Source organism: Notechis scutatus, chromosome 2 (assembly GCF_049901735.1).
Source record: "Notechis scutatus isolate UNSWTSFEM ecotype Mainland chromosome 2, rNotScu1.2, whole genome shotgun sequence".
NCBI classification, from domain to species: domain Eukaryota; kingdom Metazoa; phylum Chordata; class Lepidosauria; order Squamata; family Elapidae; genus Notechis; species Notechis scutatus.
In genome coordinates, this window is record NC_142010.1 from 59,149,155 (window position 1) to 59,162,614 (window position 13,460).

Genomic DNA, 13,460 nt, shown 5'->3' on the forward strand with positions numbered 1-13,460 from the left:
AAAACAGCTTTTTGAATTGCTAAAGCTACCACAACTACTTCATATTTAAGTTGTTAGTTCTGAAGATGCTCCTGAAAATCTCTGCATGTACATGTTTCTGAAGTGGTCCTACCATTTCTACAGTTTCCATGGGTTCTGATTTCAGTAGAAACTAAAAATTACAAAAAGAAAAAGCTAAAAATGGAGAAAATAAAAAGAAAAACTCTCGAGTAAACAATTTACAGGAAGACTTATTTACCTGTCTGTCATAGCAATTTGTTCTAACATTGCAGATCCAGTGTTTGTCTTCCAATTTCCAGATATAGAAGTTCTCCTGTGGAGAAATAGAAAAGTTCAAAAAGCACACATGTCTTTTCAATTTAATTTTGTTATTAACTGTTCATTTATTAGGAAAAAATGCTTCCCAATACAAGTGTGAAATATAAAATAAAAAAAATCCTGAATAAACAAAAATATGGAATTTGATTTGATCAAGAAAGAAGATACTGAAAAAGAGCATTGGGCTTGCCTGAAACGCATCTTCTCGTTGTACGGGAGGAGAATCCAAAGCGTGAGCTTCCTTGCTTAAAGATGGAGTCAGTCAAAGTTTAGTCCAGCCTCCTTTCCACTGCGCATGCCCAGTTTTTGATGAAGGCTGATGATTGACTTGGAGAGTTCTTTGGTGCTTGTTCTTGACCATTCTGGGCTTGGGACTAACTATCTAAGGGTGGGATTTGGATTCTCCTCCCGTACAACGAGAAGATGCATTTCAGGTAAGCCCAACGCTCTTTCTCAATTGTATGGGTTGGAGAATCCAAAGCGTGGGATGTACCCAAGCTAATTGTCCTGAGAGTGGGACAACTCCTTGTCCCGAGCCCCCATCTCCATGTGAACTCTTTGTAGCACTCTTCTTCCAAAGGATGCTTCCGCTGATGCAAATGTATCCAGTTTATAATTTCTGATGAATGGAGATGGCGATGACCACGTTGCTGCCCTACAGATCTCTTCAATCGAGGCCTGTGTGTTCCATGCCGCTGATGTGGCTGCACTCCTGGTTGAATGTGCCGTTATGTTACACGGCAATTGCAATGATTGGCTTTCATAAGCTTTTGTGATACATGTCTTGATCCATCTGCCTATGGTAGATGGTGAAACCCTTTGTCCCAACGAATTCAGTCTAAATTCAGAATTCAGTCTCTTCCATTTTTTAAATGGGCCTTGTTCTCTTAATATAAATGCGTATAGCTCTCCTAACATCCAAGGAGTGCCACTTCCTTTCTCGGCTATGGACTGGTTCTGGGCAGAAGTCTGGTAGTACTAACTCTTGTGCTCTATGGAACATAGAATTGATCTTTGGGATAAAGATCAGGTCTAATCTTAATACTCCCTATTCAGGTGAACTATACAGAGGTCCTCCCTCACGGATAATGCTGCCACCCCTGAAATTCTTCTGGCTGATGTAATGGCTATTAGGAAGGCCACCTTAAGGGTGAGTGAAGGTAGTCCTACTGACCTCAGTGGTTCAAAGGGCTCAGTCATGAGTGCCCTTAGCACCCTTGTCAAGTCCCAAGTAGGGTACCTGTGTATCACTGGTGGCTTTAGATTGGTTGCTCCCCTGATAAATGTGCGGATTAGGGGGTGTCGTGAGAGGGACTCCGAGGTCCCGCAACCCAAAACTGAAGCTATCGCTGCTATCTGTCTCCTTAAGGTGTTAGGGGTTAAACCCTTCTCTAGCCCTTCCTGGAGAAAATCCAGCACTTGCGTAACTAACACTGTGGTTGGATCTATTTGTTTCTTGGAACACCAGGTTCCAAATGTTCTCCAAGTAGCATCATAAATTCTGTTCGTTGATGGTTTCCTGGATGCCTGGAGTGTCTGTATTACCTTGTCTGAGCACTCTAAATGCTTTAGTGTGGTCCTCTCAAGTGCCATACGGTTAGTTGCAGCCATTGTGGCTCTGGGTGTTGTATGGCTCCCTGACTCAGTTCTACCTTGTCTGGGGGAATTCTCCATGGTCTGGATACCGACAGATCTACCAGATCTGCAAACCAAGACCTCCTGGGCCAGTGAGGTGCTACCATTAAGACCTACGCCCCCTCTTCTATCACTTTCTTGATTACCCTTGGTATCAAGGGGAGTGGGGGAAATGCATAGAGCAAAGCCCTTGGCCATGCTTCTCGGAGCGCATTGGTTCCTTCCACTCCCTGTGTTGGGAATCTCGAGTAGAACCTTGGGAGTTGTGCATTTGCTGGCATCACAAACAGGTCCAGGACTGCTCTCCCGAATCTGTGCGACAGTTCCCTGAACAGGTCCGTGTGTAGGTGCCACTCTGAGTGGTTGACCATTGTTCTGCTGAGCCAATCTGCCTGAGTGTTTTCCACTCCCAATATGTATTCCGCCCTGATTGATAGAAGGTGTGTCTCCACCCAGTGGCCCAATCGCTCTGCTTCTTGCATGAGCACTAGGGAGTGAGTACCCCCCTGCCTGTTGATATGAGCCTTGGTGGTCATGTTGTCTGTCCCACTATCACTGGCCTGAAGGCCCTTAGAGCCAGGTGAGATGCCCTGAACTCCAACCAGTTGATGTTGTTCTTGAGGTCTGACTGAGACCACTGACCTTGTGTAATCTGGCTCTAACAGTGGGCTCCCCAGCCTACTAAACTTGCATCTGTTGTGATAGTCAGTCGGGTGGGTTCCTTGAACCCACATCCCTTTGTCACTGCGGGTGATCTCCACCACTGGAGTGACTGCTTCACTTGGGCGGGGGGGTGCTCGTACCTTGGTTCCTGTATTGCCCTTGCCTGTTCTCTGATAAGGTAATAGGAAGCACTGCAATGTCCTTGTGTGCAGCCTGGCCCAAGGTACTCTTCCCTAGTATTTGTGACAGCAAGTCACAAATGTGGAAGTTGGTGAGCAAGCTGTGAGCAAGCTGTGCTCACTTGATTTATTGATGACCTTATGTGGTCCTGCCTTTCCTGTGACAGGTAAACCTTGCAGGACTTGGTATCTATTACAGCTCCTAAGTGTTGTAATTGCCTGGTCAGTTCTAAATGGCTCTTTTCAAAATTCACTGAAAAGCCATGCTCTTTGTAATGTCGGTATCGTGGTTTCTAGATCGCTCTGTGCTCTTAGAGTCGACGTTGACTGTGTTAATATCGTCTAAGTAGCATTGGACTCATATGGGCTTTGTCCTGAGGAAGGCTGCTAGTGCTGCCAGGACCTTGGTGAAAGTCCTCAGTGCTGAGGACAGGCCGAATGGTAGAGCCCTGTACTGGTAGTGTCTCCTTGTGTAACAAAACCGCAGGAACTTCCAATGCCTCCTGGTAATAGGTATGTATAGGTAAGCATCTGTGAGGTCTATTGATATCAGGACACCCCCCTCCCGTATGCTCCCTAGTATAGCTTGCAGGGACTGCATCTTGAATCTCCTGTATACTATGTGCCTGTTTAGTAATTTGAGATCCAAAATTGGTCTCCACTTTCCCAATGCCTTCTGCACAACAAACAGGTTTGAATAGAACCCTTGTCCCTGTTCGTTCTCTGATACCAGTTGTACAGCCCGAATGTCCAGCAGATGTTGAACTGCTGTTTCCATAATTACCCTTTTGGTTCTGTCCCTTGGCGTCGGGCATCTTCTGAATGAGCTCATGTGTATGGAGATGAATTCCAGAACTAGGCCTTTTTAAAATGTGTCTAGGACCCACTTGTCTGTTGTAGTCAATGCCCATCGGTTGGTGAATAGGCCCAGCCTCCTGCCAATGGGTGCCTTGTTCCGGCCGTCACTTTGTATGCTGGAAGGCCCTGCCAGTTGAACTCTGGAAGGGGCGCCTTCCCTGGGACCGTTGTCCACTCCTATCTCTAAATCCTGACCTATCTGGATGTCTAGTAGGGGTCTGTGTGTACTGTCTCTGTATGTATGGGGAGTGGCTGAAGCCACCCCCCGAGATAGGAAAGGGCTGTTGCCGTGTATATGGAGAAGGTCACCTATCTGCCTGACCAAGTTTCCTGGGTAAGACCTTCCTCTTGTCATTGGTTTCAATCAGTAATGGCTCAATGGCCTCGCCGAAAAGTTTGTCCCCTTTAACTGGAGCTGATGCCAGTTTCCATTTATGTTTCAGATCTGCCTGCCAGTGGCAGAGCCAAACAAGTCACCTTGCAACCACTGAAGCTGTGATGGCCTTAGTTGCATATTTGACCCCATTAAGTGTGGTGTCTGCTATGAACTCTGTTGTAGCAGTTATTTTGTTCAAATCCTGTTGCAATCGAAGATCGCCAGGTGGCATCCTTTCCTGCATCTGTTCAATCTATATTAGGACTGCTCTGCTAAAAAATGATACTGTGGATGTTGCCTTTACTGCCCATGCTGCGGCCTGGTGAACTTTTTGTAGAGCTGTTCTGTTTTCTTATCCTCCCCTTTTAGACCATCCTCAGCTTCGTTAGCCAACACTGTAGCAGAAGTGGAGGCTACCACAGGGCTGTCTATCGTGGGAACTGGGAATAGGTCTGCTAGTTCCGCATTATAAAATTTCCTCTCATTCCCCCCTGGCGTTGGGAAAATAACTGCTCTGTCCAACTGACCTTCCACCACTTCTCTGAACAATTCAGGTGAAGGTATGGATTCACTTTCAACCTTGGTTCTAGCAAAAAATCTATCTTTGGGATCAGATGGTTCTAACTCAGACCCTTCTGTCCCTGTGATTCTCCCCAGGCCTGTTGCTATCTTCGCCTTCCCCAGCAGCATCTTAAACAGCTGGTGACGAAATAGACCTGTGAACATTGGAGTTTCTGGTTCATTAATTTCCTCATCTGAGAAAGCTGACTCCCTATATTCTTCCTCTCTTGAAACAGAGGCCTCACTGTGAGTGTCTGATCTACTGGAACTGTCTCCCTGGAAGCCCAGTTCCTCCCTTACTCCTCCTGCTCAAGTAGAATGATGATGAGCATCCTGTCTCCTTTCATTATGTATCAGGCTAGTTCTGTTACCCTGACTGTCCCTGAATTCTGCCATCATTTCTTTCATCATAGCCCTCATTTCCTCTTTAAAGGACTGTTCCCTGACTTCTGATGCTGTGGAGGAAGAGCTAGACTCTGTTGAAAATCTCTTTCTCTTGGGGGGAGGGCTCTTCATTGCATGCCTGAGAGCATTGTCTTTTCGATTCACTCAATCCTTCGTTCACACAAAGAACAGGCTGAAAAGGCTGATCTTCAGCACCCTCTAGTGTTGTGCTCCTTTCCTGATACTTCGTTTTCATTGGTTTGCCTGTTGGAGCATGGGAATTTCCATTCTTCTCCGCCTTCTTTTCCACCCTTGGGAAGCATTTCTCAATGGCCCTTTGTCTCCTTAATGCCTCCCTCTCATCTGCCTTGGACACTCTACTGAGAGGCCTTTCTGAAGCTCTCCCAGCCTCTTGGGGTTCCTTTCTGCTTTGCTCTCTACTCAAACTGGGGGCAGGGGATTCCTGTTCCTCTAGGCTTGCCTCTGTTTCAGAAAATTCAGCCATAGTCTTTCCCTTTGGCTTTTGCCGATAGAGTATACTCAGACCAGCCTGAGCATGGACTCTAGCCTCCCTTTCTCCCAGGTAGGCTTGTGTGGCTGTGATGGAAGCTTGCTCAGCCTAAGACTGAGTTTGCCCCCAATTAAAGAGAGCGCTGGAGGCTTCTGCGGCTTCTGGTTTGTTTAACGAAGGCTCTGGGAAAGCTGAGTTAATTTGCCCTCCTTATTTCCTAGCCGATCAAGAGTCCGCCCGCTCTTACTGAGGCTGCTGCCGCTTATTCTCTTAACACCAAACAGCTATGTGGGCTTTCCCGTCTTGGGATGAAGTCCCTGCTTTCACTTACTCACGGTTTGCTGACTTTCACTCTTTCTCTTGTCTCTCTTTTTTTCTCAAAGAATCCAAAGCGTTGATCCTATATTTTCTATCTTTCTTTCTGAGCACTCTCTCCTCGTGACCTCTTTGCATGAAGACAGAGTCAGAAACTGGGCATGCGCAGTGGAAAGGGGGCTGGACTAAACTTTGACTGACTCTGTCTTTAAGCAAGGAAGCAGGAGACAGCCCACGCTTTGGATTCTCCGACCCGTACAACTGAGAAAATAGCTTTCTGCATTGAATAAACTTGCAGTTGTTTCAACAACACAGAGGATCAGCTTAAGAATTTATGTTCAGGGAAGCCATGTTAAAAGAGATAGCATTCCTGCTCAACTTAAATAGATATCTGAATATGACAGATGGCATATTTTCTCTTAAATATTCTCTTTACAATTTTCTTAATTGTCACTGTGTCAATAATTATATAATTTCATAAAATATATGATTAATCAATAGGCCATGATTTAACCAGTATTATACTTCAACCAGTATTATAAGTAAAACCTTTGTGCTTCTGTACTGTATTTTTATGGAAAAATTATATTTCAAACAAGTAGATAGTTTCCTATATGTTTATTTTATTTTTTCTTTATGTACACATATGTACTAAAGACAAATTGCTTGTGTGTCCAATCACACTTGGCCAATAAAGAATTCTATTCTATTCTATTCTATTCTATTCTATTCTATTCTATTCTATTCTATTCTATTCTATTCTATTCTATTCTATTCTATTCTATTCTATTCTATTCTATATATGTGCTTTTGTGGTGTTAACTTTTTACACTGTGTCACTTCCTTGAAATATACTAATAATGCAATGCCCACATGTATAAATCTTTAAATATTACAAGAGCTTTGAAATTGGGAATTCCCAACTACTTGTAATTTAGTTAACTGGACACATTAATTAATTATCCCATAAACAACAGAAGATTGCAGTACTAGAGATTTTGAAAACAGCATGGAAGCTATCAAGGCAGCTTATATTTCTCTGCCACCTCTTAAATTAATCGGTCTGTGTTTGTGCTAAAATCACAAGTATACAAAAACAGGTTAAAAACTACTGTGGAACATCAAGCTCCTGACTAAACATATCAAAATAATGTTGATTTGGGGTATAGCTATGACTCAAGTATTTTCATATTTAATATGATTTAACTGTAAAAGCTAAAAGAATTTGCATCAAAGGTTCTAATGTCCCATCCTTTGAGAAGACGTACCAATTATTAAATAACAGTGCCAAGATTCATTCTATGTATAAATATGAAACAAACAAACAAACAAAACCCCTAGAAAAATAGACACAGTACTGTCTTATAAAACCACTTTACTATAGCATCCCTCACAGATGGCCATTTAGCCTTTGCTTAAACATCTCCACTGGGAAGTCTTGATAGCAGTCTTCCAATATTTGAGGGGCTGCCACAGGGAGGAAGGGGTCAAGCTATTTTCTAAAGCACCCATAGGCCAGGCAAGGAACAATGGATGGAAACTGAACAAGGAGAGATTTAACCTGGAAATAAGAAGAAACTTTCTGACAGTGAGAACAATCAACTGATGGAACAGCTTGCTCTTGGAAGTTGTGGGAGCATCATCACTTGAGACTTTCAAGAAGAGATTGGACTGACATCTGTCAGAAATAGTAGGGTTTCCTGCTTGGGTGTGGGGTTGGACTAGATAACTTACAAGGTCCCTTCCAACTCTGATTATCTGTTATCTGTTATTATCTGTTAAGTCTGCCATCTCTCATGGTAGTCTGTACTACTGTTGCAGTTGCAGTTTACACAGGGATTTTTTTCCCCTAATAGCCAACAGAAATCTATTTTCTTTGAATGTATACTTACTGTTTCTAATCTTGCCTTCTGAAGCAACACCGAACAATTCTATTCCATTCACTACATGGAAACTTTTTAGATAGTAGAAGAGAACTATCATGCCCACAGTCTAGTGCACTGGAGAATATAATGACACCTTTGGATTTATATTATGTCTATAGACTATTTATGTTTGATGTTGATTGATTTTATGATGTATGTCACTCGGAGTTAAGATGGGCAGCTATAGAAATCAAATAAATAAATTGTTATTTTGCAATTGCTTTATGGCAGGGGTTGCCAACCTTTTGGATCTCAGAGACCACTAAGCTCATAATTTTAAATCCTGTGGACCAGAGACCCTGGAAAAATCCCCCAAAAAGTCTGCAGGAAAATTCCCCATCCCATTTTCCTACCAATCAATCATTCTTTATTTGGGATCACAGGATACTGTCTCCAGCTCTGTTCTCAGGGAGAGATAGAGATAGAGATAGAGAGATAGAGATAGATAGATAGATAGAGAGAGAGAGAGACTGAGACTTTTGAGTTCATACAAGGAAAGCAAAAGAAACAGCAGAAATCTTTCTTTCTCTCCCCTAAACTCTGCCAGAAATTAGCCTTTGCTGGTGCAGCCTCTTGGAGCAGGATACCTTGCAGGGTCCCAAAGACTCATTTCTGGTGGAGTTTGGGGGAGAGAAAGAAAGACTTTTGCTGTTTTCCTTGCGTGCAGCCAAAAGCAGAAGAAGAAAGAAGCGGAAAGAAGCAGCCCGGTGGCTAGGCCAGGTGCGTGGGGTGTGTGGGGCAAGTTCCCCCCCTCCGCCCTTTCCCCCTCCCCTCACTACCTTGTGTTGTTCACAATGCAAGTGATGCAAGCCTTGTGTTCCCACAGGCCATGTGGGTGGCGCAGCCTTGTGTTCCCATGCAGCTTGGATTAATTGCATTGGGGGGTACTTTGGGGGTGACATTTCTCTGCGGACCACCAAAATTTTCTTGCAAACCACCAGTGGTCCCCAGCCCACTGGTTGGCGACCACTGCTTTATGGCATGTTATTACCAGTAGCTGAATACTACTGAAATTCATTTGGATTTTTAAAAATTAACTACAACATAAATTTGAAAAATATGAAATACATAAATAAAATACTGGAAATGATATTAAATATTTTTTCATGTTAGTCCGGAATGCCTCTTGTTTCCACTCTATTTTAATATATTTGTTTGAAAAAGGAAAGATTCAGTTCATATTTAGATCTATTATTAGAATTGATGATTGTCAGTACTGCTAAAGAAAACAGATTATCTACCTTGCCCAAAACATAGTAAATAATGTTCATTCAATCTCAAGATGGAAGAACAACAATATGATACAATCCCAGAATCTATTTGCTCACATGTAGGCTTTATAGTTGTTTCCAATCTTTTGGATCCTGATGTCATATTTGGAGTCTATGTAGGGTTCAGTGGTAGCATAGGTCTGGGTAAGGGCTACCACACTGGCTATATCCTGAAAATCATAATGGTTGTCTACTTTGACCTGTTTTCAACATTCAGAGGTATTTCGCGTATAGAAAGAAAAAGAAAAGAATAAGCAAGAATTAAATTTCTCAAAAAAATGGACACAGTGTTTCCAAGCAAAATAGATTTTTAAGAGAAATACATTACTAGCCATTCTTAACTATCAATAACAGTTGATGCTTAACAGTTAGGATAGTTAATTATCTGTCTGCATCAGTTTCCTCCAACTTCCACATTTGTCAATCATCCATAGACAGGAATTGATTGTTTGAGGCTATAACACAATGCAACCCATCTGGAGAGCAGCAGGTTGGAAAAGTCTTTTACATATAATTTTTCAGACAGATTAAATATTCTGAGTAAAATGAAGACATTCCTGTATATCCTGTCATATGTAGGAGAGTTCACGATATTCCATAAATAAAATTACCCTGATTTTTTTTTTTGATAAATTAGCCCAAAAGTAAAATCAATGGGCAAATTATAGAACTAATATACAATTTATGAAATCTTTCTACTTTTGAAACAAAGCATTGTCTTCAAATAATTTTTACTCTTTAAAATATCTTTTAGCTTATGATTTGAGTTTTATGAGTTTTTAAACTTGCGCTCAAGAGACTAACATACAGCATATACCTAAAATTAAGCAAACACTATGTGACAGACACCATATCACAAAAAATTCATAATAATTGCTTGAAGTTTTAATCTATTTTGTTAGAGAGTTTGAATTAAGCAATATTTGCATAACCATCTTCTAAAAAATGTTATCTTTTTCCAAGCTATATAAATAAAGCATGATCACCTTTCCCATGCCTGAATGAGCATGTCCAATTTTCACAACAACAGGAAATGTTGGCAATGTCAGCTGGGTAAAAGAAAAAGAAAGAAAGAAAATAGAGGGAGAGAGAGAGAGAGAGAGAGAGAAAGAAAGAAGAATTAAAAGTTACACAAACCAATGGATAATTCATTATCAAGTTCATGTTTCTCCATAGATAAACAAGTTACATTAGAAGCCTTTTGAAATGCCACATATTCTTCAAAGTACCTGAGGGCAGCTCAAGAAATTATACTTATTTACCAGAAGTGTCTGAACGATTCATCTTTCTTTTAAACTTCAACAAGCATTTTGCTGGCTGTAGTCCAATTTGGAAGGCTTAGGATATTTGAGCTACTAATCTATATGCTTATTTACTCCATTTTATTTATTGTTAAATTTAATGAATGAAATGATAATAATTTGTAGAATATGATATGAATTTTATAGGTGTGTATTATGTTTAGTACAGAGAAAATGTGATTTCTTCTCTTTCTTTTAGACACAGACACAATCTTAAACTAAATTACTGCTGCTTGCTGAATGATCTTATTGTATTTATGTAATTACCAATTATGCAGTTATGATACATATGAAAGAAATCTTGCCATTTGTTATGTCTGGAGCGTGGGCGCAAGGAACGGAGACGAGGCATCGGGTAGTGACTCAACTCTTTATTAGTGACTTCAGAACAGAGCAAAATACTTGGGCAGCAGCAGCCCTTTTATAGGGCTGGCTGCTGTCGCAACAGCCAATGCTTTTGAGTTTGCCACGCTGGGAACGGCCAATCAGCGGCGCCCGTTAACAGCCAATCAGATAGGCCAGAATTGACCAATCAGGATCCGCTGCTCGCGGGCCAATCAGAAGTGCAGGATTACGAACCTGCCGTAGAAGTAAAACTATTAGGATTTTAAAACAATGTGTTTGCTTAGTCCGTAACACCCCTCCCCCCTAGGTTCTGTCTGAGGGGTGGGGTGATGTACTCTTTCAAATATGCAGGTCGTTTCACCTGTCTGCCCGATCTGCATTGCTCCAACAGTCCTTGCCCAGGCTCTGGTTCCGCTGGGCTGTTCACTGAGCTCAACGGCCCGGCTGGGTCGACTGTTACGCTGGGCGACTCGGGGCTGTCATCCCTGCTCCCATCAAGACTGGCTCCTGAATTTCCTGGATTAGTTGCTATTGCAGGGCTGCTTTGTGGCGAGGCAGTCATCTGGTCCAGCCCTCCTTTGGAAGGTGAATATCCCGGGGTTGGTTGCGTTGACTCCCGGTTTTCGAGTCCCGTGTCGTATGCTAGCTCTTTTTCGGCCCCCTCGCTTTCCCTTCCCCCCCAGGTTTGAGGTTCGGGACTTGTGATGGGGGTAGGAGCTAGTCTGGAGCGAAGTTGGTCAATGTGGCGCTCCACATTTTCCCATCAGCAGTTTGTAAACGGTAGGAACGGGGCCCCGTAAGTTGAGTTATAGTAGCGGGGACCCACAATGGGTCACCCGAGAAGTTTTTCGCAAAAACTGAGTCGCCTGCCCTGAATGTGCGATACCTGCTGCTGGACCCCAGGGGTTGTTCCAGCATGTAGGCGGGATGTAGGCGGTCAAGATGTGAGCGAATTTTCCGTCCCATCAGGAGTTCGGCTGGGGTTTTGTTTGTGGTGCTGTGTGGGGTAATGTGTTGGAGGAGGAGCATCCTGGTCACTTTCTCATCGATGTCTCCTCTCTCCATCTTGTGTAAGGTTTTCTTTACGAATTGGACCATTTTCTCAGCTCTCCCATTGGCTGCAGGGTGAGCAGGCGAAGTTAAGGCGTGGCGTATTCCCCGATCTGCGAGGTACTGTTCAAATGCAAGAGCAGTGAATTGGGGTCCATTATCTGAGACCAGGACATCGGGCAACCCATGCGTAGCGAATAGTTTATTTAGTTTTTTGACGACTGCTTCTGTGGTGGTGCTCTTCATTTTGTGGACCTCTAGCCAATTGGAATAGGCATCCACAGTTATGAGAAATGTATGCCCCTTGGTAGGTCCCGCAAAATCGATGTGGATGCGGGACCAGGGACCCCGGGGTGTTTCCCATTCAGTTGGCGGGGCTCTTGGCGGAGCTGAGTGGTTTTCCTGACACTTGCTGCAAGTGGCCACCCAAGTTTCTATCTGCTTATCTATACCTGGCCACCAAGCATAGCTCCTCGCTAGTGCCTTCATTCGCACGATACCAGGATGTCCATCGTGCAATAGTTTCAGGACTTTGTGCTGTAGCCGCTCTGGAATGATGACTCTGTCTCCCCACAATATGCATCCTTTTTGTGAGAAGAGTTCTGTCTGGCAGTTTTTGAAGGGTTTGAAGGTGTCGTTGGGTTTGTTGTCAGGCCAACCTCTTTCTACCCAGCTGAGGACTTGTGCCAAACAAGGATCCTTTCTTGTCTCCGAGGCGATATCTCATGCAGTCAGTGGTGGAGAAGGAAGGGTTTCGATTTGTAGCATAGTTAGGGTTGGAGCTGGATCGTCTATGACTTCGGGTAGCGGTGAGCGGCTTAAAGCGTCAGCGTGGGGAATGGCTTTTCCCAGGCGGTGTAGCAATTGGTAATCGTATGCGGCTAGAAACTCCAACCAACGCGTCATTCTAGGCGATAAGATGTGGGGCGTTGGTTTGTCTCCTGCTAAGATGCCAAGTAACGGTTTGTGATCGGTGATTATGGAAAAGGGTCTTCCATATACATACTCATGGAATCGCTTGATCGCAGCCACAATAGTGAGGGCCTCTTTATCAAGTTGGCTATAGTTCCTCTCAGTTTTTGATAAAGTCTTTGAAAAAAATGCAATTTGTGCCTCAGTACCGTTTGGTAGGATGTGGCTCAGGATTGCTCCTACCCCAAACGGTGAGGCATCGCAGGTGACGGTTAAAGGTAAAGTCTCGTTGTATTGTATCAATACAGCATCTGAAGTTAAAAGGTCCTTGACCTGCTGAAAGGCATGCTCTTCCCGTTGTCCCCAGACCCAGGAAGCCTTCTTGTCGAGGAGCCTATGCAGGGGTTCAGCAATGGTCGCTTTCTGGGGCAAGAAGATGTTATAAAAGTTAATGAGTCCTAGGAAGGCTTGGAGGTCTGTTTTATTCCTAGGTCTTGGGGCATTTTTTATTGCGGATAGTTTTTTTTCAGTTGGGTAAATTCCCTGTTTGTCAAGAAGGTAGCCCAGGAATTCAACCTTCTCCGTACAGAGTTGGCACTTGTCCTTTTTGACCTTCAGGCCAGCGTTTTTAAATTTCTGTAGAACCAATCTGAGTCATTTTTCTAACAGGCCTCTAGTAGGGGCAGCTATTAAAACATCATCGAAGTATAGCAGGACCCCTTTTATGCCTTGCAGTAATCTCTCCATCAAACTCTGGAAAATGCCAGGTGCTACACTTACTCTGAACTGGTCTATTACATTTGAAGGCCCCTCTATGCGTAACTATAGTCTGGGCTTCGCAGTCTGGGCGTCTACG

The 13,460-nt window shown here is 43.3% G+C and overlaps 1 protein-coding gene across 2 annotated transcripts in view; it reads right to left on the minus strand.

Annotated features, from left to right (window-relative positions):
• The window catches only part of SYN2 (synapsin II), a 134,386-nt gene that overhangs the window by 25,420 nt on the left and 95,506 nt on the right, over positions 1–13,460 (minus strand). For both annotated transcript variants that reach the window (XR_015747526.1, XM_087954865.1), the window contains exons 6-8: positions 9,983–10,045; positions 9,054–9,196; positions 239–313 (exon numbers count right to left, since the gene is read on the minus strand). Coding sequence is in view for 1 of the 2 variants with exons in the window: in XM_087954865.1 (XP_087810991.1) it covers positions 239–313; positions 9,054–9,196; positions 9,983–10,045 (281 nt within the window). In the remaining variant the exon portion in view is untranslated. The remainder of the gene's footprint in view (positions 1–238; positions 314–9,053; positions 9,197–9,982; positions 10,046–13,460) is intronic.